This window comes from Taudactylus pleione, unplaced genomic scaffold (genome assembly GCF_031769625.1).
Source record: "Taudactylus pleione unplaced genomic scaffold, aTauple2 ptg001691l, whole genome shotgun sequence".
Classification (NCBI taxonomy): Eukaryota; Metazoa; Chordata; class Amphibia; order Anura; family Myobatrachidae; genus Taudactylus; species Taudactylus pleione.
The window spans coordinates 794,157-820,763 of NW_028286088.1; the positions used below are offsets into that span (position 1 = coordinate 794,157).

Consider the following 26,607-nt stretch of genomic DNA (forward strand, 5'->3'; position numbering starts at 1 on the left):
GCGTATAGGTATCTACGCTCCCTCTCCAGCCAGGAGTATAGTTATCTACGCTCCCTCTCCAGCCAGGAGTATAGTTATCTACGCTCCCTCTCCAGCCAGGAGTATAGTTATCTACTCTCCCTCTCCAGCCAGGCGTATAGTGTAGTTATCTACGCTCCCTCTCCAGCCAGGCGTATAGTTATCTACGCTCCCTCTCCAGCCAGGAGTATAGTTATCTACGCTCCCTCTCCAGCCAGGCGTATAGTTATCTACGCTCCCTCTCCAGACAGGCGTATAGTTATCTACGCTCCCTCTCCAGCCAGGAGTATAGTTATCTACTCTCCCTCTCCAGCCAGGAGTATAGTTACCTACGCTCCCTCTCCAGCCAGGAATATAGTTATCTACGCTCCCTCTCCAGCCATGCGTATAGTTATCTACGCTCCCTCTCCAGCCAGGCGTATACTTATCTACGCTCCCTCTCCAGCCAGGGGTATAGTTATCTACGCTCCCTCTCCAGCCAGGCGTTCGATATACAGGTATAGTTATCTACGCTCCCTCTCCAGCCAGGCGTATAGTTATCTACGCTCCCTCTCCAGCCAGGCGTATAGTTATCTACGCTCCCTCTCCAGCCAGGTGTAAAGTTATCTACGCTCCCTCTCCAGCCTGGAGTATAGTTACCTACGCTCCCTCTCCAGCCAGGCGTATAGTTATCTACGCTCCCTCTCCAGCCAGGAGTATAGTTACCTACGCTCCCTCTCCAGCCAGAAGTATAGTTACCTACGCTCCCTCTCCAGCCAGGCGTATAGTTATCTACGCTCCCTCTCCAGCCAGGGGTATAGTTATCTACGCTCCCTCTCCAGCCAGGCGTTACCTACAATCCCTCCCCAGCCAGGAGTACAGTTACCTACGCTCCCTCTCCAGCCAGGCGTACAGTTACCTATGTTCCCTCTCCAGCCAGGCGTACAGTTACCTACGTTCCCTCTCCAGCCAGGCGTACAGTTATCTACGCTCCCTCTCCAGCCAGGTGTATAGTTATCTACGCTCCCTCTCCAGCCAGGGGTATAGTTATCTAAGCTCCCTCTCCAGCCAGGAGTGTAGTTATCTACGCTCCCTCTCCAGCCAGGCGTATAGTTACCTACGCTTCCTCTCCAGCCAGGCGTATAGTTATCTACGCTCCCTCTCCAGCCAGGAGTATAGTTACCTACTCTCCCTCTCCAGCCAGGAGTATAGTTATCTACGTTCCCTCTCCAGCCAGGGGTATAGTTATCTACGCTCCCTCTCCAGCCAGGCGTATAGTTATCTACGCTCCCTCTCCAGCAAGGGGTATAGTTATCTACGCTCCCTCTCCAGCCAGGAGTATAGTTATCTACGTTCCCTCTCCAGCCAGGCTTATAGTTGTCTACGATCCCTCTCCAGCCAGGCGTATAGTTGTCTACATTCCCTCTCAATCCAGGCTTAGAGTTATCTACGCTCCCTCTCCAGCCATGAGTATAGTTACCTACGCTCCCTCTCCAGCCAGGCGTATAGTAACCTACTCTCCTTCTCCAGCCAGGCGTATAGTTATCTATGCACCCGCTCCAGCCAGGAGCATAGTTACCTACGTTCCCTCTCCAGCCAGGCGTATAGTTACCTACGCTCCTTCTCCAGCCAGGAGTATAGTTACCTTCGCTCCCTCTCCAGCCAGCCTTATAGTTATCTACGCTCCCTCTCCAGCCAGGCGTATAGTTATCTAAGCTCCCTCTCCAGCCAGGCGTATAGTTATCTACGCTCCCTCTCCAGCCAGGCGTATAGCTATCTACGCTCCCTCTCCAGCCAGGTGTATAGTTACCTACGCTCCCACTCCAGCCAGGAGTATAGTTACCTACGCTCCCTCTCCAGCCAGGCGTATAGTTATCTACGCTCCCTCTCCAGCCAGGCGTATAGTTATCTACGCTCCCTCTCCAGCCAGGCGTATAGTTATCTACGCTCCCTCTCCAGCCAGTCGTATAGTTATCTACGCTCCCTGTCCAGCCATGCGTATAGTTACCTACGTTCCCTCTCAAGCCAGGCGTACAGTTATCTACGCTCCCTCTCCAGCCAGGGGTATAGTTATCTACGCACCCTCTCCAGCCAGGGGTATAGTTATCTACGCTCCCCCTCCAGCCAGGCGTATAGTTGTCTACGCTCCCTCTCCAGCCATGCGTACAGTTACCTACGTTCCCTCTCCAGCCAGGCGTACAGTTATCTACGCTCCCTCTCCAGCCAGGGGTATAGTTATCTACGCTCCCTCTCCAGCCAGGCGTATAGTTATCTACGCTCCCTCTCCAGCCCGGCATATAGTTATCTACGCTCCCTCTCCAGCCAAGAGTATAGTTACCTACTCTCCCTCTCCAGCCAGGAGTATAGTTACCTACGCTCCCTCTCCAGCCAGGCATATAGTTATCTACGCTCCCTCTCCAGCCAGGTGTAAAGTTATCTACGCTCCCTCTCCAGCCTGAAGTATAGTTACCTACGCTCCCTCTCCAGCCAGGCGTATAGTTATCTACGCTCCCTCTCCAGCCAGGAGTATAGTTACCTACGCTCCCTCTCCAGCCAGAAGTATAGTTACCTATGCTCCCTCTCCAGCCAGGCGTATAGTTATCTACGCTCCCTCTCCAGCCAGGGGTATAGTTATCTACGCTCCCTCTCCAGCCAGGCGTTACCTACAATCCCTCCCCAGCCAGGAGTACAGTTACCTACGCTCCCTCTCCAGCCAGGCGTACAGTTACCTACGTTCCCTCTCCAGCCAGGCGTACAGTTACCTACGTTCCCTCTCCAGCCAGGCGTACAGTTATCTACGCTCCCTCTCCAGCCAGGTGTATAGTTATCTACGCTCCCTCTCCAGCCAGGGGTATAGTTATCTAAGCTCCCTCTCCAGCCAGGAGTGTAGTTATCTACGCTCCCTCTCCAGCCAGGAGTATAGTTACCTACGCTTCCTCTCCAGCCAGGCGTATAGTTATCTACGCTCCCTCTCCAGCCAGGAGTATAGTTACCTACTCTCCCTCTCCAGCCAGGAGTATAGTTATCTACGTTCCCTCTCCAGCCAGGGGTATAGTTATCTACGCTCCCTCTCCAGCCAGGCGTATAGTTATCTACGCTCCCTCTCCAGCAAGGGGTATAGTTATCTACGCTCCCTCTCCAGCCAGGAGTATAGTTATCTACGTTCCCTCTCCAGCCAGGCTTATAGTTGTCTACGATCCCTCTCCAGCCAGGCGTATAGTTGTCTACGTTCCCTCTCAATCCAGGCTTAGAGTTATCTACGCTCCCTCTCCAGCCATGAGTATAGTTACCTACGCTCCCTCTCCAGCCAGGCGTATAGTAACCTACTCTCCTTCTCCAGCCAGGCGTATAGTTATCTATGCACCCGCTCCAGCCAGGAGCATAGTTACCTACGTTCCCTCTCCAGCCAGGCGTATAGTTACCTACGCTCCTTCTCCAGCCAGGAGTATAGTTACCTTCGCTCCCTCTCCAGCCAGCCTTATAGTTATCTACGCTCCCTCTCCAGCCAGGCGTATAGTTATCTAAGCTCCCTCTCCAGCCAGGCGTATAGTTATCTACGCTCCCTCTCCAGCCAGGCGTATAGCTATCTATGCTCCCTCTCCAGCCAGGCGTATAGTTACCTACGCTCCCACTCCAGCCAGGAGTATAGTTACCTACGCTCCCTCTCCAGCCAGGCGTATAGTTATCTACGCTCCCTCTCCAGCCAGGCGTATAGTTATCTACGCTCCCTCTCCAGCCAGGCGTATAGTTATCTACGCTCCCTCTCCAGCCATGCGTATAGTTTCCTACGTTCCCTCTCAAGCCAGGCGTACAGTTATCTACGCTCCCTCTCCAGCCAGGGGTATAGTTATCTACGCACCCTCTCCAGCCAGGGGTATAGTTATCTACGCTCCCCCTCCAGCCAGGCGTATAGTTGTCTACGCTCCCTCTCCAGCCATGCGTACAGTTACCTACGTTCCCTCTCCAGCCAGGCGTACAGTTATCTACGCTCCCTCTCCAGCCAGGGGTATAGTTATCTACGCTCCCTCTCCAGCTAGGAGCATAGTTACCTACGCTCCCTCTCCAGCCAGGCGTATAGTTATCTACGCTCCCTCTCCGCCAGGAGTATAGTTATCTACGTTCCCTCTCCAGCCAGGCGTATAGTTACCTACGCTCCTTCTCCAGCCAGGAGTATAGTTACCTTCGCTCCCTCTCCAGCCAGCCTTATAGTTATCTACGCTCCCTCTACAGCCAGGCGTATAGTTATCTAAGCTCCCTATCCAGCCAGGCGTATAGTTATCTACGCTCCCTCTCCAGCCAGGGGTATAGCTATCTACGCTCCCTCTCCAGTCAGGCGTAGAGTTACCTACGCTCCCTCTCCAGCCAGGAGTATAGTTACCTACGCTCCCTCTCCAGCCAGGCGTATAGTTATCTACGCTCCCTCTCCAGCCAGGCGTATAGTTATCTACGCTCCCTGTCCAGCCAGGCGTATAGTTATCTACGCTCCCTCTCCAGCCATGCGTATAGTTACCTACGTTCCCTCTCCAGCCAGGGGTACAGTTATCTATGCTCCCTCTCCAGCCAGGGGTATAGTAATCTACGCTCCCTCTCCAGCCAGGGGTATAGTTATCTACGCTCCCCCTCCAGCCAGGCGTATAGTTATCTACGCTCCCTCTCCAGCCAGGCGTATAGTTACCTACGTTCCCTCTCCAGCCAGGCGTACAGTTATCTACGCTCCCTCTCCAACCAGGGGTATAGTTATCTACGCTCCCTCTCCAGCCAGGGGTATAGTTATCTACGCTCCCTCTCCAGCCAGGCGTATAGTTACCTACGCTCCCTCTCCAGCCAGGCGTATAGTTACCTACGTTCCCTCTCCAGCCAGGTGTATAGTTACCTACGCTCCCTCTCCAGCCAGGCGTATAGTTATCTACGCTCCCTCTCCAGCCAGGGGTATAGTTATCTACGCTCCCTCTCCAGCAAGGGGTATAGTTACCTACGCTCCCTCTCCAGCCAGGAGTATAGTTACCTACGCTTCCTCTCCAGCCAGGCGTATAGTTTTCTACGCTCCCTCTCCAGCCAGGAGTATAGTTACCTACTCTCCCTCTCCAGCCAGGAGTATAGTTATCTATGTTCCCTCTCCAGCCAGGGGTATAGTTATCTACGCTCCCTCTCCAGCCAGGCGTATAGTTATCTACGCTCCCTCTCCAGCAAGGGGTATAGTTATCTACGCTCCCTCTCCAGCCAGGAGTATAGTTATCTACGTTCCCTCTCCAGCCAGGCTTATAGTTATCTACGATCCCTCTCCAGCCAGGAGTACAGTTATCTACGCTCCTTCTCCAGCCAGGAGTACAGTTATCTACGCTCCCTCTCCAGCCAGGGGTATAGTTATCTACGCTCCCACTCCAGCCAGGCGTATAGTTAATATCTACGCTCCCTCTCCAGCCAGGAGTATAGTTACCTACGCTCCCTCCCCAGCCAGGGGTATAGTTATCTACGCTCCCTCCCCAGCCAGGGGTATAGATACCTACGCTCCCTCTGCAGCCAGGGGTAAAGTTATCTAAGCTCCCTCCCCAGCCAGGAGTATAGTTACCTTCGCTCCCTCTCCAGTCAGGCATATAGTTATCTACGCTCCCTCTCCAGCCAGGGGTATAGTTATCTACGCTCCCTCTCCAGCCAGGCGTATAGTTATCTACGCTCCCTCTCCAGCCAGGCGTATAGTTATCTATGCTCCCTCTCCAGCCAGACGTATAGTTATCTACGCTCCCTCTCCAGCCAGGCGTATAGTTATCTACGCTCCCTCTCCAGCCAGGCGTATAGTTATCTACGCTCCCTCTCCAGCCAGGGGTATAGTTATCTACGCTCTCTCTCCAGCCAGGGATATAGTTATCTACGCTCCCTCTCCAGCCAGGCATATAGTTATCTACGCTCCCTCTCCAGCCAGGCGTATAGTTATCTACGCTCCCTCTCCAGCCAGGCGTATAGTTATCTACGCTCCCTCTCCAGCCAGGCGTATAGTTATCTACGCTCCCTCTCCAGCCAGGGGTATAGTTATCTACGCTCTCTCTCCTGCCAGGGATATAGTTTTCTACGCTCCCTCTCCAGCCAGGCGTATAGTTATCTACGCTCCCTCTCCAGCCAGGGGTATAGTTATCTACGCTCCCTCTCCAGCCAGGCGTATAGTTATCTACGCTCCCTCTCCAGCCAGGCGTATAGTTATCTACGCTCCCTCTCCAGCCAGGCGTATAGTTATCTACGCTCCCTCTCCAGCCAGGCGTATAGTTATCTACGCTCCCTCTCCAGCCAGGCGTATAGTTATCTACGCTCCCTCTCCAGCCAGGGGTATAGTTATCTACGCTCTCTCTCCTGCCAGGGATATAGTTATCTACGCTCCCTCTCCAGCCAGGCGTATAGTTATCTACGCTCCCTCTCCAGCCAGGCGTATAGTGTAGTTATCTACGCTCTCTCTCCAGCCAGGCGTATAGTTATATACGCTCCCTCTCCAGCCAGGAGTATAGTTATCTACGCTCCCTCTCCAGCCAGGCGTATAGTTATCTACGCTCCCTCTCCAGCCCGGCATATAGTTATCTACGCTCCCTCTCCAGCCAGGAGTATAGTTATCTACTCTCCCTCTCCAGCCAGGAGTATAGTTACCTACGCTCCCTCTCCAGCCAGGCGTATAGTTATCTACGCTCCCTCTCCAGCCAGGTGTAAAGTTACCTACGCTCCCTCTCCAGCCAGGAATATAGTTATCTACTCTCCCTCTCCAGCCAGGCGTATAGTTATCTACGCTCCCTCTCCAGCCAGGCATGTAGTTATCTACGCTCCCTCTCCAGCCAGGCGTGTAGTTATCTACGCTCCTTCTCCAGCCAGGGGTATAGTTATCTACGCTCCCTCCCCAGCCAGGAGTATAGTTACCTACGCTCCCTCTCCAGCCAGGCGTATAGTTATCTACGCTCCCTCTCCAGCCAGGCGTATAGTTATCTACGCTCCCTCTCCAGCCAGGGGTATAGTTATCTATGCTCCCTCTCCAGCCAGGCGTATAGTTATCTACGCTCCCTCTCCAGCCAGGCGTATAGTTATCTACGCTCCCTCTCCAGCCAGGCGTATAGTTTTCTACGCTCCCTCTCCAGCCAGGCGTATAGTTGTCTACGCTCCCTCCCCAGCCAGGAGTATAGTTACCTACACTCCCTCTCCAGCCAGGCGTATAGTTATCTACGCTCCCTCTCCTGCCCGGCGTATAGTTATCTACGCTCCCTCTCCAGCCAGGCGTATAGTTATCTACGCTCCCTCTCCAGCCAGGCATATAGTTATCTACGCTCCCTCTCCAGCCAGGAGTATAGTTATCTACGCTCCCTCTCCAGCCAGGAGTATAGTTATCTACGCTCCCTCTCCAGCCAGGAGTATAGTTATCTACTCTCCCTCTCCAGCCAGGCGTATAGTGTAGTTATCTACGCTCCCTCTCCAGCCAGGCGTATAGTTATCTACGCTCCCTCTCCAGCCAGGAGTATAGTTATCTACGCTCCCTCTCCAGCCAGGCGTATAGTTATCTACGCTCCCTCTCCAGACAGGCGTATAGTTATCTACGCTCCCTCTCCAGCCAGGAGTATAGTTATCTACTCTCCCTCTCCAGCCAGGAGTATAGTTACCTACGCTCCCTCTCCAGCCAGGAATATAGTTATCTACGCTCCCTCTCCAGCCATGCGTATAGTTATCTACGCTCCCTCTCCAGCCAGGCGTATACTTATCTACGCTCCCTCTCCAGCCAGGGGTATAGTTATCTACGCTCCCTCTCCAGCCAGGCGTTCGATATACAGGTATAGTTATCTACGCTCCCTCTCCAGCCAGGCGTATAGTTATCTACGCTCCCTCTCCAGCCAGGCATATAGTTATCTACGCTCCCTCTCCAGCCAGGCGTATAGTTATCTACGCTCCCTCTCCAGCCAGGCGTATAGTTATCTACGCTCCCTCTCCAGCCAGGCGTATAGTTATCTACGCTCCCTCTCCAGCCAGAAGTATAGTTATCTACTCTCCCTTTCCAGCCAGGAGTATAGTTACCTATGCTCCCTCTCCAGCCAGGAATATAGTTATCTACTCTCCCTCTCCAGCCAGGAGTATAGTTACCTACGCTCCCTCTCCAGCCAGGAGTATAGTTATCTACTCTCCCTCTCCAGCCAGGCGTATAGTTATCTACGCTCACTCTCCAGCCAGGGGTATAGTTATCTACGCTCCCTCTCCAGCCAGGGGTATAGTTATCTACGCTCCCTCTCCAGCCAGGGGTATAGTTATCTACGCTCCCTCTCCAGCCAGGCGTATAGTTATCTATGCTCCCTCTCCAGCCAGGCATATAGTTATCTACGCTCCCTCTCCAGCCAGGGGTATAGTTATCTAAGCTCCCTCTCCAGCCAGGAGTGTAGTTATCTACGCTCCCTCTCCAGCCAGGCGTGTAGTTATCTATGCTCCCTCTCCAGCTAGGCGTGTAGTTATCTACGCTCCCTCTCCAGCCAGGCGTGTAGTTATCTATGCTCCCTTTCCAGCCAGGCGTGTAGTTATCTACGCTCCCTCTCCTGCCAGGCGTATAGTTATCTACGCTCCCTCTCCAGCCAGGCGTGTAGTTATCTACGCTCCCTCTCCAGCCAGGCATATAGTTATCTACGCTCCCTCTCCAGCCAGGAGTATAGTTATCTACGCTCCCTCTCCAGCCAGGAGTATAGTTATCTACGCTCCCTCTCCAGCCAGGAGTAGAGTTATCTACTCTCCCTCTCCAGCCAGGCATATAGTGTAGTTATCTACGCTCCCTCTCCAGCCAGGCGTATAGTTATCTACGCTCCTTCTCCAGCCAGGAGTATAGTTATCTACGCTCCCTCTCCATCCAGGCGTATAGTTATCTACGCTCCCTCTCCAGCCAGGCATATAGTTATCTACGCTCCCTCTCCAGCCAGGCGTATAGTTATCTACGCTCCCTCTCCAGCCAGGAGTATAGTTACCTACTCTCCCTCTCCAGCCAGGAGTATAGTTACTTACGCTCCCTCTCCAGCCAGGAATATAGTTATCTACTCTCCCTCTCCAGCCAGGCGTATAGTTATCTACGCTCCCTCTCCAGCCAGGCATGTAGTTATCTACGCTCCCTCTCCAGCCAGGCGTGTAGTTATCTACGCTCCCTTTCCAGCCAGGCGTATAGTTATCTACGCTCCCTCTCCTGCCAGGCGTATAGTTATCTACGCTCCCTCTCCAGCCAGGCGTATAGTTATCTACGCTCCCTCTCCAGCCCGGCGAATAGTTATCTACGCTCCCTCTCCAGCCAGGAGTATAGTTATCTACGCTCCCTCTCCAGCCAGGAGTATAGTTATCTACGCTCCCTCTCCAGCCAGGCGTATAGTTATCTACGCTCCCTCTCCAGCCAGGCGTATAGTTATCTACGCTCCCTCTCCAGCCAGGCGTATAGTTATCTACGCTCCCTCTCCAGCCATGCGTATAGTTATCTACGCTCCCTCTCCAGCCAGGCTTATAGTTATCTACGCTCCCTCTCCTGCCAGGGGTATAGTTATCTACGCTCCCTCTCCAGCCAGGCGTTCGATATACAGGTATAGTTATCTATGCTCCCTCTCCAGCCAGGCGTATAGTTATCTACGCTCCCTCTTCAGCCAGGCGTATAGTTATCTACGCTCCCTCTCCAGCCAGGCGTATAGTTATCTACGCTCCCTCTCCAGCCAGGCGTTCGATATACAGGTATAGTAATGTACGCTCCCACAGTGGGGGAGGGGGGAGGAACCGCTATCACATGCTGCTCTGAGCGGTGAATAGATGATGTGTGCATGCGCGCAGCATGAAAATGAGGGGTATGGATCGCGGGGACAGCATATCTGCTACACCACACCCCCTGTCATGAGGCCACAAACCATTTTTGGGGGATAAATTAGAATATTATATGTAGTGATATATTAGATAATATATAGAAATATATCGGGGCAATATGGAGCATTATAATGGGCAATACAGAGTACCATATTGGATAATATAGATTATAACATGGGGTATAATAGAGAATTACATGGAGTAATATAGAGTATTGCATGGGGTAATATAGAGTATTGCATGGGGTAATATAGAGTATGACATGGAGTACTATAGTATGTTACGTGGTTTAAAATAGAGTATTATATTATTTCATGTATCACTCTTTATTACCCCATAAAGTACTCTATATTATCAAATATAATACTCTTTATTACCCCATATTATACTCTATATTACCCCATAAAGTACTCTATATTATCAAATATAATACTCTTTATTACCCCATATTATACTCTATATTACCCTATAAAGTACTCTATATTATCCAATATAATACTCTATATTACCCCATATTATACTCTATATTACCCCATATTATACTCTATATTACCCCATAAAGTACTCTATATTATTCAATATAATACTCTATATTACCCCATATTATACTCTATATTACCCCATAAAGTACTCTATATTATCCAATATAATACTCTATATTACCCCATATGGTATTCGTTCGGCATCCTGGCGACATACCGATTCCACCCCATATATCACTTTATATTATCCCATTTAATGCTATGGGGTCTATTCAGCAATGATTTTCTTACATAATAAAATGTGTAAATCATAATTTCTGCCTTTTTTATGTAAATCCCCATCTCGGGATGTTGGGGGGGGGGGGCTCCCTTTTCAAATTTGCCCTGGGCTCCAAATACCCTAGTTACGCCACTGCCTGTAACATAGGTAATAGGGATGTCTCTTACTTCTGACTGCTCCTGTTCTGGGTCGACATTCTCACACTGCGAGTGGTCTCTCCATGGCAGGCCTGTGTCATCTCGGACCCACTGACCATCTGGACCACAGCGCCGAAATACAAAGCCGTCTCTTACTAAGGATGGGAGAGAATATAGAGCAGAGAGGTCAGTGCCCGGCCGGTGTCACCCCCCCCCTTCCCTTCCACGTTCCTCACCTTGAGCGTACCACGGCAGGTAAGATGGACATGGCTCCACATGTGTTGTGTTAGCAGCCGCGTCCCCCCAGCATACATACATGTCAAATGTGCGATTACAGAACACTCCTGTGACAATAGAGAGCATGGATAGGTGTGACAGTAGTATGTTACATGCCAACAGCTCACTATTACTAAGATCAGTTTTGCCGCCATATTTGGGATGGATTGCAGGAGGGAGAGCTGGTATTGGGGAAGACCAGATAGCAGGAGGTTGCAGTAATCCAGGTGGGAGAGGATGAGGGAGTGGATCAGGGATTTGGCAGAGTTCTGTGTAAAGTCGGCCATGCACGGTGCGATATGCAGCGTGCGATTCGAAGGTCGACATATTGGGTGGTCCCCACACATGGTGCGATCGGGTGGCCGACCCCCCGATATGCTGGCTGCCCCCTCCCGCACTCGAATAGCAATGCATGGGATCGCACATCGCATCCCCTGATCGACTGAACCTGCAGTAAGATCTAGAGGTGCGATGTACGACCCCACAGGTGTGTGCACTATCAGATATCATGCCCATACATGGTATGATAGAGCAGCCAAATCGCACTAATCCATCGGATCGGCTGATTTATCGCACTGTGTATGGGCACCTTAAGAAAGGCCGAGGTGTTTGACTCCCGGGAGAGGCGAGGGGGATTTCTGTGCTGTCAGTATACAAGTGGCTTAAGGGGCAGGAGGCGCAGGACAGAGACCTCTGGAACACCATCAGAAAGAGGGAGTGTAGCAGATAATGAGGAAGAAGTGGAAACATGGATGGACTGTACAGAATGGTAGGAGGAGAACCAAGAGAGGTAAGAGTCATGAAAGCCTAAGTCAGATGCTGCAAGAGAAGAGGGTGGTGCACTGGGAGGAGAGCAGCAGAGAACTGCAGGAGGAGAAGAATGGAGAAGAGGGTGGTGCACTGGGAGGAGAGCAGCAGAGAACTGCAGGAGGAGAAGAATGGAGAAGTGGGTAGTGCACAGGGAGGAGAGCAGCAGAGAACTGCAGGAGGAGAAGAATGGAGAAGAGGGTGGTGCACTGGGAGGAGAGCAGCAGAGAACTGCAGGAGGAGAAGAATGGAGAAGAGGGTGGTGCACTGGGAGGAGAGCAGCAGAAAACTGCAGGAGGAGAAGAATGGAGAAGAGGGTGGTGCACTGGGAGGAGAGCAGCAGAGAACTGCAGGAGGAGAAAATGGAGAAGAGGGTGGTGCACTGGGAGGAGAGCAGCAGAGAACTGCAGGAGGAGAAGAATGGAGAAGAGGGTGGTGCACTGGGAGGAGAGCGGCAGAAAACTGCAGGAGGAGAAGAATGGAGAAGAGGGTGGTGCACTGGGAGGAGAGTGGAAGAGAACTGCAGGAGCAGAAGAATGGAGAAGAGGGTGATGCACTGGGAGGAGAGCGGCAGAGAACTGCAGGAGGAGAAGAATGGAGAAGAGGGTGATGCACTGGGAGGAGAGCGGCAGAGAACTGCAGGAGGAGAAGAATGGAGAAGAGGGTGGTGCACTGGGAGGAGAGCAGCAGAAAACTGCAGGAGGAGAAGAATGGAGAAGAGGGTGGTGCACTGGGAGGAGAGTGGAAGAGAACTGCAGGAGCAGAAGAATGGAGAAGAGGGTGATGCACTGGGAGGAGAGTGGCAGAGAACTGCAGGAGGAGAAGAATGGAGAAGAGGGTGATGCACTGGGAGGAGAGCGGCAGAGAACTGCAGGAGGAGAAGAATGGAGAAGAGGGTGGTGCACTGGGAGGAGAGCGGCAGAGAACTGCAGGAGGAGAAGAATGGAGAAGAGGGTGGTGCACTGGGAGGAGAGCAGCAGAGAACTGCAGGAGGAGAAGAATGGAGAAGAGGGTGGTGCACTGGGAGGAGAGCGGCAGAGAACTGCAGGAGGAGAAGAATGGAGAAGAGGGTGGTGCACTGGGAGGAGAGCGGCAGAGAACTGTAGAAGGAGAAGAATGGAGAAGAGGGTGGTGCACCGGGAGGAGAGCAGCAGAGAACTGCAGGAGGAGAAGAATGGAGAAGAGGGTGGTGCACTGGGAGGAGAGCGGCAGAGAACTGCAGGAGGAGAAGAATGGAGAAGAGGGTGGTGCACTGGGAGGAGAGCGGAAGAGAACTGCAGGAGGAGAAGAATGGAGAAGAGGGTGATGCACTGGGAGGAGAGCATTAGAGAACTGCAGGAGGAGAAGAATGGAGAAGAGGGTGATGCACTGGGAGGAGAGCAGCAGAGAACTGGAGGAGGAGAAGAATGGAGAAGAGGCCTTTGGACATGTGCAGCACGTCACTGGGCACTATAGAGAGGAGAGGAAGGGAGTCTGATTCTAGAGGGTCAGAGGGAGAATTTCCCATCTGATGTGTTGCACCAATCTGACAATTGCATAGGGATGGCTATTGATGGCTGATGGTTTTTCCATCGATGGCAGAGATCCAATGGTTCTCTACCATCGATGGCACAGAGCAATGTAATGGTTTTTATTCTCATGTACCGGGACACGGAGCACCAAACGATATGATCTGTGAAGCCCCACTCCCACTCCCTGATTGGTCTGTTGCACTAAAGCAGGGATGAAACCATCAAAGGTTACCATCTGAAGATTTCATACCATCAAGGTCAACCACTGATGGTATCATCGATGGATAACCCACCGTTGGCCATCCCTACAATTGCGTATGCTTGTGACTGATGGGACAGAGGAGGAAATGGGCCATCTAGCAGAGACTACGGTATGGGTGTATGTGCTCACCCCCAAAGTCAGCTTCCATATCCATTGCCGTAGTCTGAGTGCTGCTACAAAAATGAAGACAGTATAATGCTTCTATGATGGTTGCACTGGATCCACCGTCATAGCTCGCACCTACTGAATATTATATGATTTTGTGGACGTATTGTAACGATTTGAATTTCTACACAAGATGGAGAATTATTTCTGCATTATATTATACAAAAGATTTTTTTTTTTTTTTCAATCATAAATGTAAATCTGTATTTTGCTATTGAAACAACTTTTATTTTTTTAGAACATTGGGTGTAGATGTATGTGATGTATGCCTGACATAATGCTGGTGCAGATCTACCCACAACCTGCTGTACAGGAGAGAATACAGGGAGAGATATCACCACGTGACAGTGACTGATGTACAGGGCTCTTATAGAGACACAATAGGTGACTGTATTATACTATTACCTGATAGTGATGTATATAGCCTAGGTAGTGTGAGCCAGGATTACTGAGTGTATAGAGAGAGATATCACCAGGTGACAGTGACTGGTGTACAGGACTCTTATAGAGACACAATAGGTGACTGTATTATACTATTACCTGATAGTGATGTATATAGCCTAGGTAGTGTGAGCCAGGATTACTGAGTGTATAGAGGGAGAGATATCACCTGGTGACAGTGACTGATGTACAGGACTCTTATAGAGACACAATAGGTGACTGTATTATACTATTACCTGATAGTGATGTATATAGCCTAGGTAGTGTGAGCCAGGATTACTGAGTGTATAGAGAGAGATATCACCAGGTGACAGTGACTGGTGTACAGGACTCTTAGAGAGACACAATAGGTGACTGTATTATACTATTACCTGATAGTGATGTATATAGCCTAGGTAGTGTGAGCCAGGATTACTGAGTGTATAGAGGGAGAGATATCACCAGGTGACAGTGACTGATGTACAGGACTCTTATAGAGACACAATAGGTGACTGTATTATACTATTACCTGATAGTGATGTATATAGCCTAGGTAGTGTGAGCCAGGATTACTGAGTGTATAGAGGGAGAGATATCACCAGGTGACAGTGACTGATGTACAGGGCTCTTATAGAGACACAATAGGTGACTGTATTATACTATTACCTGATAGTGATGTATATAGCCTAGGTAGTGTGAGCCAGGATTACTGAGTGTTTAGAGAGATATCACCAGGTGACAGTGACTGATGTACAGGACTCTTATAGAGACACAATAGGTGACTGTATTATACTATTACCTGATAGTGATGTATATAGCCTAGGTAGTGTGAGCCAGGATTACTGAGTGTATAGAGGGAGAGATATCACCAGGTGACAGTGACTGATGTACAGGACTCTTATAGAGACACAATAGGTGACTGTATTATACTATTACCTGATAGTGATGTATATAGCCTAGGTAGTGTGAGCCAGGATTTCTGAGTGTATAGAGAGATATCACCAGGTGACAGTGACTGATGTACAGGACTCTTATAGAGACACAATAGGTGACTGTATTATACTATTACCTGATAGTGATGTATATAGCCTAGGTAGTGTGAGCCAGGATTACTGAGTGTATAGAGAGATATCACCAGGTGACAGTGACTGATGTACAGGACTCTTATAGAGACACAATAGGTGACTGTATTATACTATTACCTGATAGTGATGTATATAGCCTAGGTAGTGTGAGCCAGGATTACTGAGTGTATAGGGGGAGAGATATCACCAGGTGACAGTGACTGATGTACAGGACTCTTATAGAGACACAATAGGTGACTGTATTATACTATTACCTGATAGTGATGTATATAGCCTAGGTAGTGTGAGCCAGGATTACTGAGTGTATGGAGAGATATCACCAGGTGACAGTGACTGATGTACAGGACTCTTATAGAGACACAATAGGTGACTGTATTATACTATTACCTGATAGTGATGTATATAGCCTAGGTAGTGTGAGCCAGGATTACTGAGTGTATGGAGAGATATCACCAGGTGACAGTGACTGATGTACAGGACTCTTATAGAGACACAATAGGTGACTGTATTATACTATTACCTGATAGTGATGTATATAGCCTAGGTAGTGTGAGCCAGGATTACTGAGTGTATGGAGAGATATCACCAGGTGACAGTGACTGATGTACAGGACTCTTATAGAGACACAATAGGTGACTGTATTATACTATTACCTGATAGTGATGTATATAGCCTAGGTAGTGTGAGCCAGGATTACTGAGTGTATAGAGAGAGATATCACCAGGTGACAGTGACTGGTGTACAGGACTCTTATAGAGACACAATAGGTGACTGTATTATACTATTACCTGATAGTGATGTATATAGCCTAGGTAGTGTGAGCCAGGATTACTGAGTGTATAGAGGGAGAGATATCACCAGGTGACAGTGACTGATGTACAGGACTCTTATAGAGACACAATAGGTGACTGTATTATACTATTACCTGATAGTGATGTATATAGCCTAGGTAGTGTGAGCCAGGATTACTGAGTGTATAGAGGGAGAGATATCACCAGGTGACAGTGACTGATGTACAGGACTCTTATAGAGACACAATAGGTGACTGTATTATACTATTACCTGATAGTGATGTATATAGCCTAGGTAGTGTGAGCCAGGATTACTGAGTGTATAGAGAGATATCACCAGGTGACAGTGACTGATGTACAGGACTCTTATAGAGACACAATAGGTGACTGTATTATACTATTACCTGATAGTGATGTATATAGCCTAGGTAGTGTGAGCCAGGATTACTGAGTGTATAGAGGAGAGATATCACCAGGTGACAGTGATTGATGTACAGGACTCTTATAGAGACACAATAGGTGACTGTATTATACTATTACCAGATAGTGATGTATATAGCCTAGGTAGTGTGAGCCAGGATTACTGAGTGTATAGAGGGAGAGATATCACCAGCTGACAGTGACTGATGTACAGGACTCTTATAGAGACACAATAGGTGACTGTATTATACTATTACCTGATAGTGATGTATATAGCCTAGGTAGTGTGAGCCAGGATTACTGAGTGTATAGAGAGATATCACCAGGTGAATGTGACTGATGTACAGGACTCTTATAGAGACACAATAGGTGACTGTATTATACTATTACCTGATAGTGATGTATATAGCCTAGGTAGTGTGAGCCAGGATTACTGAGTGTATAGAGAGATATCACCACGTGACAGTGACTGATGTACAGGGCTCTTATAGAGACACAATAGGTGACTGTATTATACTATTACCTGATAGTGATGTATATAGCCTAGGTAGTGTGAGCCAGGATTACTGAGTGTATAGAGGGAGAGATATCACCACGTGACAGTGACTGATGTACAGGGCTCTTATAGAGACACAATAGGTGACTGTATTATACTATTACCTGATAGTGATGTATATAGCCTAGGTAGTGTGAGCCAGGATTACTGAGTGTATAGAGGAGAGATATCACCAGGTGACAGTGATTGATGTACAGGACTCTTATAGAGACACAATAGGTGACTGTATTATACTATTACCAGATAGTGATGTATATAGCCTAGGTAGTGTGAGCCAGGATTACTGAGTGTATAGAGGGAGAGATATCACCAGGTGACAGTGACTGATGTACAGGACTCTTATAGAGACACAATAGGTGACTGTATTATACTATTACCTGATAGTGATGTATATAGCCTAGGTAGTGTGAGCCAGGATTACTGAGTGTATAGAGAGAGATATCACCAGGTGACAGTGACTGGTGTACAGGACTCTTATAGAGACACAATAGGTGACTGTATTATACTATTACCTGATAGTGATGTATATAGCCTAGGTAGTGTCAGCCAGGATTACTGAGTGTATAGAGGGAGAGATATCACCAGGTGACAGTGACTGATGTACAGGACTCTTATAGAGACACAATAGGTGACTGTATTATACTATTACCTGATAGTGATGTATATAGCCTAGGTAGTGTGAGCCAGGATTACTGAGTGTATAGAGGGAGAGATATCACCAGCTGACAGTGACTGATGTACAGGACTCTTATAGAGACACAATAGGTGACTGTATTATACTATTACCTGATAGTGATGTATATAGCCTAGGTAGTGTGAGCCAGGATTACTGAGTGTATAGAGGAGAGATATCACCAGGTGACAGTGGCTGATGTACAGGACTCTTATAGAGACACAATAGGTGACTGTATTATACTATTACCTGATAGTGATGTATATAGCCTAGGTAGTGTGAGCCAGGATTACTGAGTGTATAGAGGGAGAGATATCACCAGGTGACAGTGACTGATGTACAGGGCTCTTATACAGACATAATAGGTGACTGTATTATACTATTACCTGATAGTGATGTATATAGCCTAGGTAGTGTGAGCCAGGATTACTGAGTGTATAGAGGGAGAGATATCACCAGGTGACAGTGACTGATGTACAGGACTCTTATAGAGACACAATAGGTGACTGTATTATACTATTACCTGATAGTGATGTATATAGCCTAGGTAGTGTGAGCCAGGATTACTGAGTGTTTAGAGAGATATCACCAGGTGACAGTGACTGATGTACAGGACTCTTATAGAGACACAATAGGTGACTGTATTATACTATTACCTGATAGTGATGTATATAGCCTAGGTAGTGTGAGCCAGGATTACTGAGTGTTTAGAGAGATATCACCAGGTGACAGTGGCTGATGTACAGGGCTCTTATAGAGACACAATAGGTGACTGTATTATACTATTACCTGATAGTGATGTATATAGCCTAGGTAGTGTGAGCCAGGATTACTGAGTGTATAGAGGGAGAGATATCACCACGTGACAGTGACTGATGTACAGGGCTCTTATAGAGACACAATAGGTGACTGTATTATACTATTACCTGATAGTGATGTATATAGCCTAGGTAGTGTGAGCCAGGATTACTGAGTGTATAGAGGGAGAGATATCACCAGGTGACAGTGACTGATGTATAGGGCTCTTATAGAGACACAATAGGTGACTGTATTATACTATTACCTGATAGTGATGTATATAGCCTAGGTAGTGTGAGCCAGGATTACTGAGTGTATAGAGGAGAGATATCACCAGGTGACAGTGACTGATGTACAGGACTCTTATAGAGACACAATAGGTGACTGTATTATACTATTACCTGATAGTGATGTATATAGCCTAGGTAGTGTGAGCCAGGATTACTGAGTGTATAGAGAGATATCACCAGGTGACAGTGACTGATGTACAGGACTCTTATAGAGACACAATAGGTGACTGTATTATACTATTACCTGATAGTGATGTATATAGCCTAGGTAGTGTGAGCCAGGATTACTGAGTGTTTAGAGGAGAGATATCACCAGGTGACAGTGACTGATGTACAGGACTCTTATAGAGACACAATAGGTGACTGTATTATACTATTACCTGATAGTGATGTATATAGCCTAGGTAGTGTGAGCCAGGATTACTGAGTGTATAGAGGAGAGATATCACCAGGTGAATGTGACTGATGTACAGGACTCTTATAGAGACACAATAGGTGACTGTATTATACTATTACCTGATAGTGATGTATATAGCCTAGGTAGTGTGAGCCAGGATTACTGAGTGTATAGAGGAGAGATATCACCAGGTGACAGTGACTGATGTACAGGACTCTTATAGAGACACAATAGGTGACTGTATTATACTATTACCTGATAGTGATGTATATAGCCTAGGTAGTGTGAGCCAGGATTAATGAGTGTATAGAGGGAGAGATATCACCAGGTGACAGTGACTGATGTACAGGACTCTTATAGAGACACAATAGGTGGCTGTATTATACTATTACCTGATAGTGATGTATATAGCCTAGGTAGTGTGAGCCAGGATTACTGAGTGTATAGAGGAGAGATATCACCAGGTGACAGTGACTGATGTACAGGACTCTTATAGAGACACAATAGGTGACTGTATTATACTATTACCTGATAGTGATGTATATAGCCTAGGTAGTGTGAGCCAGGATTACTGAGTGTATAGAGAGATATCACCAGGTGACAGTGACTGATGTACAGGACTCTTATAGAGACACAATAGGTGACTGTATTATACTATTACCTGATAGTGATGTATATAGCCTAGGTAGTGTGAGCCAGGATTACTGAGTGTATAGAGGAGAGATATCACCAGGTGAATGTGACTGATGTACAGGACTCTTATAGAGACACAATAGGTGACTGTATTATACTATTACCTGATAGTGATGTATATAGCCTAGGTAGTGTGAGCCAGGATTACTGAGTGTATAGAGAGATATCACCAGGTGACAGTGACTGATGTACAGGACTCTTATAGAGACACAATAGGTGACTGTATTATACTATTACCTGATAGTGATGTATATAGCCTAGGTAGTGTGAGCCAGGATTACTGAGTGTATAGAGGGAGAGATATCACCAGGTGACAGTGACTGATGTACAGGACTCTTATAGAGACACAATAGGTGGCTGTATTATACTATTACCTGATAGTGATGTATATAGCCTAGGTAGTGTGAGCCAGGATTACTGAGTGTATAGAGGAGAGATATCACCAGGTGACAGTGACTGATGTACAGGACTCTTATAGAGACACAATAGGTGACTGTATTATACTATTACCTGATAGTGATGTATATAGCCTAGGTAGTGTGAGCCAGGATTACTGAGTGTATAGAGAGATATCACCAGGTGACAGTGACTGATGTACAGGGCTCTTATAGAGACACAATAGGTGACTGTATTATACTATTACCTGATAGTGATGTATATAGCCTAGGTAGTGTGAGCCAGGATTACTGAGTGTATAGAGGGAGAGATATCACTAGGTGACAGTGACTGATGTACAGGGCTCTTATAGAGACACAATAGGTGACTGTATTATACTATTACCTGATAGTGATGTATATAGCCTAGGTAGTGTGAGCCAGGATTACTGAGTGTTTAGAGAGATATCACCAGGTGACAGTGACTGATGTACAGGACTCTTATAGAGACACAATAGGTGACTGTATTATACTATTACCTGATAGTGATGTATATAGCCTAGGTAGTGTGAGCCAGGATTACTGAGTGTATAGAGAGATATCACCAGGTGACAGTGACTGATGTACAGGACTCTTATAGAGACACAATAGGTGACTGTATTATACTATTACCTGATAGTGATGTATATAGCCTAGGTAGTGTGAGCCAGGATTACTGAGTGTATAGGGGGAGAGATATCACCAGGTGACAATGACTGATGTACAGGGCTCTTATAGAGACACAATAGGTGACTGTATTATACTATTACCTGATAGTGATGTATATAGCCTAGGTAGTGTGAGCCAGGATTACTGAGTGTATATAGGAGAGATATCACCAGGTGACAGTGACTGATGTACAGGACTCTTATAGAGACACAATAGGTGACTGTATTATACTATTACCTGATAGTGATGTATATAGCCTAGGTAGTGTGAGCCAGGATTACTGAGTGTATAGAGGAGAGATATCACCAGGTGACAGTGATTGATGTACAGGACTCTTATAGAGACACAATAGGTGACTGTATTATACTATTACCTGATAGTGATGTATATAGCCTAGGTAGTGTGAGCCAGGATTACTGAGTGTATAGAGAGATATCACCAGGTGACAGTGACTGATGTACTGGACTCTTATAGAGACACAATAGGTGACTGTATTATACTATTACCTGATAGTGATGTATATAGCCTAGGTAGTGTGAGCCAGGATTACTGAGTGTATAGAGGAGAGATATCACCAGGTGAATGTGACTGATGTACAGGACTCTTATAGAGACACAATAGGTGACTGTATTATACTATTACCTGATAGTGATGTATATAGCCTAGGTAGTGTGAGCCAGGATTACTGAGTGTATAGAGAGATATCACCAGGTGACAGTGACTGATGTACAGGACTCTTATAGAGACACAATAGGTGACTGTATTATACTATTACCTGATAGTGATGTATATAGCCTAGGTAGTGTGAGCCAGGATTACTGAGTGTATAGAGGAGAGATATCACCAGGTGAATGTGACTGATGTACAGGACTCTTATAGAGACACAATAGGTGACTGTATTATACTATTACCTGATAGTGATGTATATAGCCTAGGTAGTGTGAGCCAGGATTACTGAGTGTATAGAGAGATATCACCAGGTGACAGTGACTGATGTACAGGACTCTTATAGAGACACAATAGGTGACTGTATTATACTATTACCTGATAGTGATGTATATAGCCTAGGTAGTGTGAGCCAGGATTACTGAGTGTATAGAGGGAGAGATATCACCAGGTGACAGTGACTGATGTACAGGACTCTTATAGAGACACAATAGGTGGCTGTATTATACTATTACCTGATAGTGATGTATATAGCCTAGGTAGTGTGAGCCAGGATTACTGAGTGTATAGAGGAGAGATATCACCAGGTGACAGTGACTGATGTACAGGACTCTTATAGAGACACAATAGGTGACTGTATTATACTATTACCTGATAGTGATGTATATAGCCTAGGTAGTGTGAGCCAGGATTACTGAGTGTATAGAGAGATATCACCAGGTGACAGTGACTGATGTACAGGACTCTTATAGAGACACAATAGGTGACTGTATTATACTATTACCTGATAGTGATGTATATAGCCTAGGTAGTGTGAGCCAGGATTACTGAGTGTATAGAGGAGAGATATCACCAGGTGAATGTGACTGATGTACAGGACTCTTATAGAGACACAATAGGTGACTGTATTATACTATTACCTGATAGTGATGTATATAGCCTAGGTAGTGTGAGCCAGGATTACTGAGTGTATAGAGAGATATCACCAGGTGACAGTGACTGATGTACAGGACTCTTATAGAGACACAATAGGTGACTGTATTATACTATTACCTGATAGTGATGTATATAGCCTAGGTAGTGTGAGCCAGGATTACTGAGTGTATAGAGGGAGAGATATCACCAGGTGACAGTGACTGATGTACAGGACTCTTATAGAGACACAATAGGTGGCTGTATTATACTATTACCTGATAGTGATGTATATAGCCTAGGTAGTGTGAGCCAGGATTACTGAGTGTATAGAGGAGAGATATCACCAGGTGACAGTGACTGATGTACAGGACTCTTATAGAGACACAATAGGTGACTGTATTATACTATTACCTGATAGTGATGTATATAGCCTAGGTAGTGTGAGCCAGGATTACTGAGTGTATAGAGAGATATCACCAGGTGACAGTGACTGATGTACAGGGCTCTTATAGAGACACAATAGGTGACTGTATTATACTATTACCTGATAGTGATGTATATAGCCTAGGTAGTGTGAGCCAGGATTACTGAGTGTATAGAGGGAGAGATATCACCAGGTGACAGTGACTGATGTACAGGGCTCTTATAGAGACACAATAGGTGACTGTATTATACTATTACCTGATAGTGATGTATATAGCCTAGGTAGTGTGAGCCAGGATTACTGAGTGTTTAGAGAGATATCACCAGGTGACAGTGACTGATGTACAGGACTCTTATAGAGACACAATAGGTGACTGTATTATACTATTACCTGATAGTGATGTATATAGCCTAGGTAGTGTGAGCCAGGATTACTGAGTGTATAGAGAGATATCACCAGGTGACAGTGACTGATGTACAGGACTCTTATAGAGACACAATAGGTGACTGTATTATACTATTACCTGATAGTGATGTATATAGCCTAGGTAGTGTGAGCCAGGATTACTGAGTGTATAGGGGGAGAGATATCACCAGGTGACAATGACTGATGTACAGGGCTCTTATAGAGACACAATAGGTGACTGTATTATACTATTACCTGATAGTGATGTATATAGCCTAGGTAGTGTGAGCCAGGATTACTGAGTGTATATAGGAGAGATATCACCAGGTGACAGTGACTGATGTACAGGACTCTTATAGAGACACAATAGGTGACTGTATTATACTATTACCTGATAGTGATGTATATAGCCTAGGTAGTGTGAGCCAGGATTACTGAGTGTATAGAGGAGAGATATCACCAGGTGACAGTGATTGATGTACAGGACTCTTATAGAGACACAATAGGTGACTGTATTATACTATTACCTGATAGTGATGTATATAGCCTAGGTAGTGTGAGCCAGGATTACTGAGTGTATAGAGAGATATCACCAGGTGACAGTGACTGATGTACTGGACTCTTATAGAGACACAATAGGTGACTGTATTATACTATTACCTGATAGTGATGTATATAGCCTAGGTAGTGTGAGCCAGGTTTACTGAGTGTATAGAGGGAGAGATATCACCAGGTGACAGTGACTGATGTACAGGACTCTTATAGAGACACAATAGGTGACTGTATTATACTATTACCTGATAGTGATGTATATAGCCTAGGTAGTGTGAGCCAGGATTACTGAGTGTATAGAGAGATATCACCAGGTGACAGTGACTGATGTACAGGGCTCTTATAGAGACACAATAGGTGACTGTATTATACTATTACCTGATAGTGATGTATATAGCCTAGGTAGTGTGAGCCAGGATTACTGAGTGTATAGGGGGAGATATATCACCAGGTGACAGTGACTGATGTACAGGGCTCTTATAGAGACACAATAGGTGACTGTATTATACTATTACCTGATAGTGATGTATATAGCCTAGGTAGTGTGAGCCAGGATTACTGAGTGTATAGAGGAGAGATATCACCAGGTGACAGTGATTGATGTACAGGACTCTTATAGAGACACAATAGGTGACTGTATTATACTATTACCTGATAGTGGTGTATATAGCCTAGGTAGTGTGAGCCAGGATTACTGAGTGTATAGAGAGATATCACCAGGTGACAGTGACTGATGTACAGGGCTCTTATAGAGACACAATAGGTGACTGTATTATACTATTACCTGATAGTGATGTATATAGCCTAGGTAGTGTGAGCCAGGATTACTGAGTGTATAGAGAGATATCACCAGGTGACAGTGACTGATGTACAGGGCTCTTATAGAGACACAATAGGTGACTGTATTATACTATTACCTGATAGTGATGTATATAGCCTAGGTAGTGTGAGCCAGGATTACTGAGTGTATAGAGCAGAGATATCACCAGGTGACAGTGACTGATGTACAGGACTCTTATAGAGACACAATAGGTGACTGTATTATACTATTACCTGATAGTGGTGTATATAGCCGAGGTAGTGTGAGCCTGGATTACTGAGTGTATAGAGGAGAGATATCACCAGGTGACAGTGGCTGATGTACAGGGCTCTTATAGAGACACAATAGGTGACTGTATTATACTATTACCTGATAGTGATGTATATAGCCTAGGTAGTGTGATCCAGGATTACTGAGTGTATAGAGAGATATCACCAGGTGACAGTGACTGATGTACAGGACTCTTATAGAGACACAATAGGTGACTGTATTATACTATTACCTGATAGTGATGTATATAGCCTAGGTAGTGTGAGCCAGGATTACTGAGTGTATAGAGAGATATCACCAGGTGACAGTGACTGATGTACAGGGCTCTTATAGAGACACAATAGGTGACTGTATTATACTATTACCTGATAGTGATGTATATAGCCTAGGTAGTGTGAGCCAGGATTACTGAGTGTATAGAGAGATATCACCAGGTGACAGTGACTGATGTACAGGACTCTTATAGAGACACAATAGGTGACTGTATTATACTATTACCTGATAGTGATGTATATAGCCTAGGTAGTGTGAGCCAGGATTACTGAGTGTATAGAGAGATATCACCAGGTGACAGTGACTGATGTACAGGACTCTTATAGAGACACAATAGGTGACTGTATTATACTATTACCTGATAGTGATGTATATAGCCTAGGTAGTGTGAGCCAGGATTACTGAGGGTATAGAGGAGAGATATCACCAGGTGACAGTGACTGATGTACAGGACTCTTATAGAGACACAATAGGTGACTGTATTATACTATTACCTGATAGTGATGTATATAGCCTAGGTAGTGTGATCCAGGATTACTGAGTGTATAGAGGAGAGATATCACCAGGTGACAGTGACTGATGTACAGGACTCTTATAGAGACAGAATAGGTGACTGTATTATACTATTACCTGATAGTGATGTATATAGCCTAGGTAGTGTGAGCCAGGATTACTGAGTGTATAGAGAGATATCACCAGGTGACAGTGACTGATGTACAGGATTCTTATAGAGACACAATAGGTGACTGTATTATACTATTACCTGATAGTGATGTATATAGCCTAGGTAGTGTGAGCCAGGATTACTGAGTGTATAGGAGGAGATATCACCAGGTGACAGTGACTGATGTACAGGACTCTTATAGAGACACAATAGGTGACTGTATTATACTATTACCTGATAGTGATGTATATAGCCTAGGTAGTGTGAGCCAGGATTACTGAGTGTATAGGGGGAGAGATATCACCAGGTGACAGTGACTGATGTACAGGACTCTTATAGAGACACAATAGGTGACTGTATTATACTATTACCTGATAGTGATGTATATAGCCTAGGTAGTGTGAGCCAGGATTACTGAGTGTATAGGGGGAGAGATATCACCAGGTGACAGTGACTGATGTACAGGACTCTTATAGAGACACAATAGGTGACTGTATTATACTATTACCTGATAGTGATGTATATAGCCTAGGTAGTGTGAGCCAGGATTACTGAGTGTATAGAGGGAGAGATATCACCAGGTGACAGGGACTGATGTACAGGGCTCTTATAGAGACACAATAGGTGACTGTATTATACTATTGCCTGATAGTGATGTAAATAGC

At 46.4% G+C, this 26,607-nt stretch overlaps 1 protein-coding gene across 1 annotated transcript in view; it reads right to left on the reverse strand.

The window, feature by feature from the left end:
- The window catches only part of GIPR (gastric inhibitory polypeptide receptor), a 322,107-nt gene that overhangs the window by 153,079 nt on the left and 142,421 nt on the right, over window positions 1-26,607 (reverse strand). The window contains exons 3-4 of the mRNA XM_088464575.1: window positions 10,964-11,071; window positions 10,758-10,882 (exon numbers count right to left, since the gene is read on the reverse strand). Coding sequence (XP_088320701.1) covers window positions 10,758-10,882; window positions 10,964-11,071 — 233 coding nt within the window. The remainder of the gene's footprint in view (window positions 1-10,757; window positions 10,883-10,963; window positions 11,072-26,607) is intronic.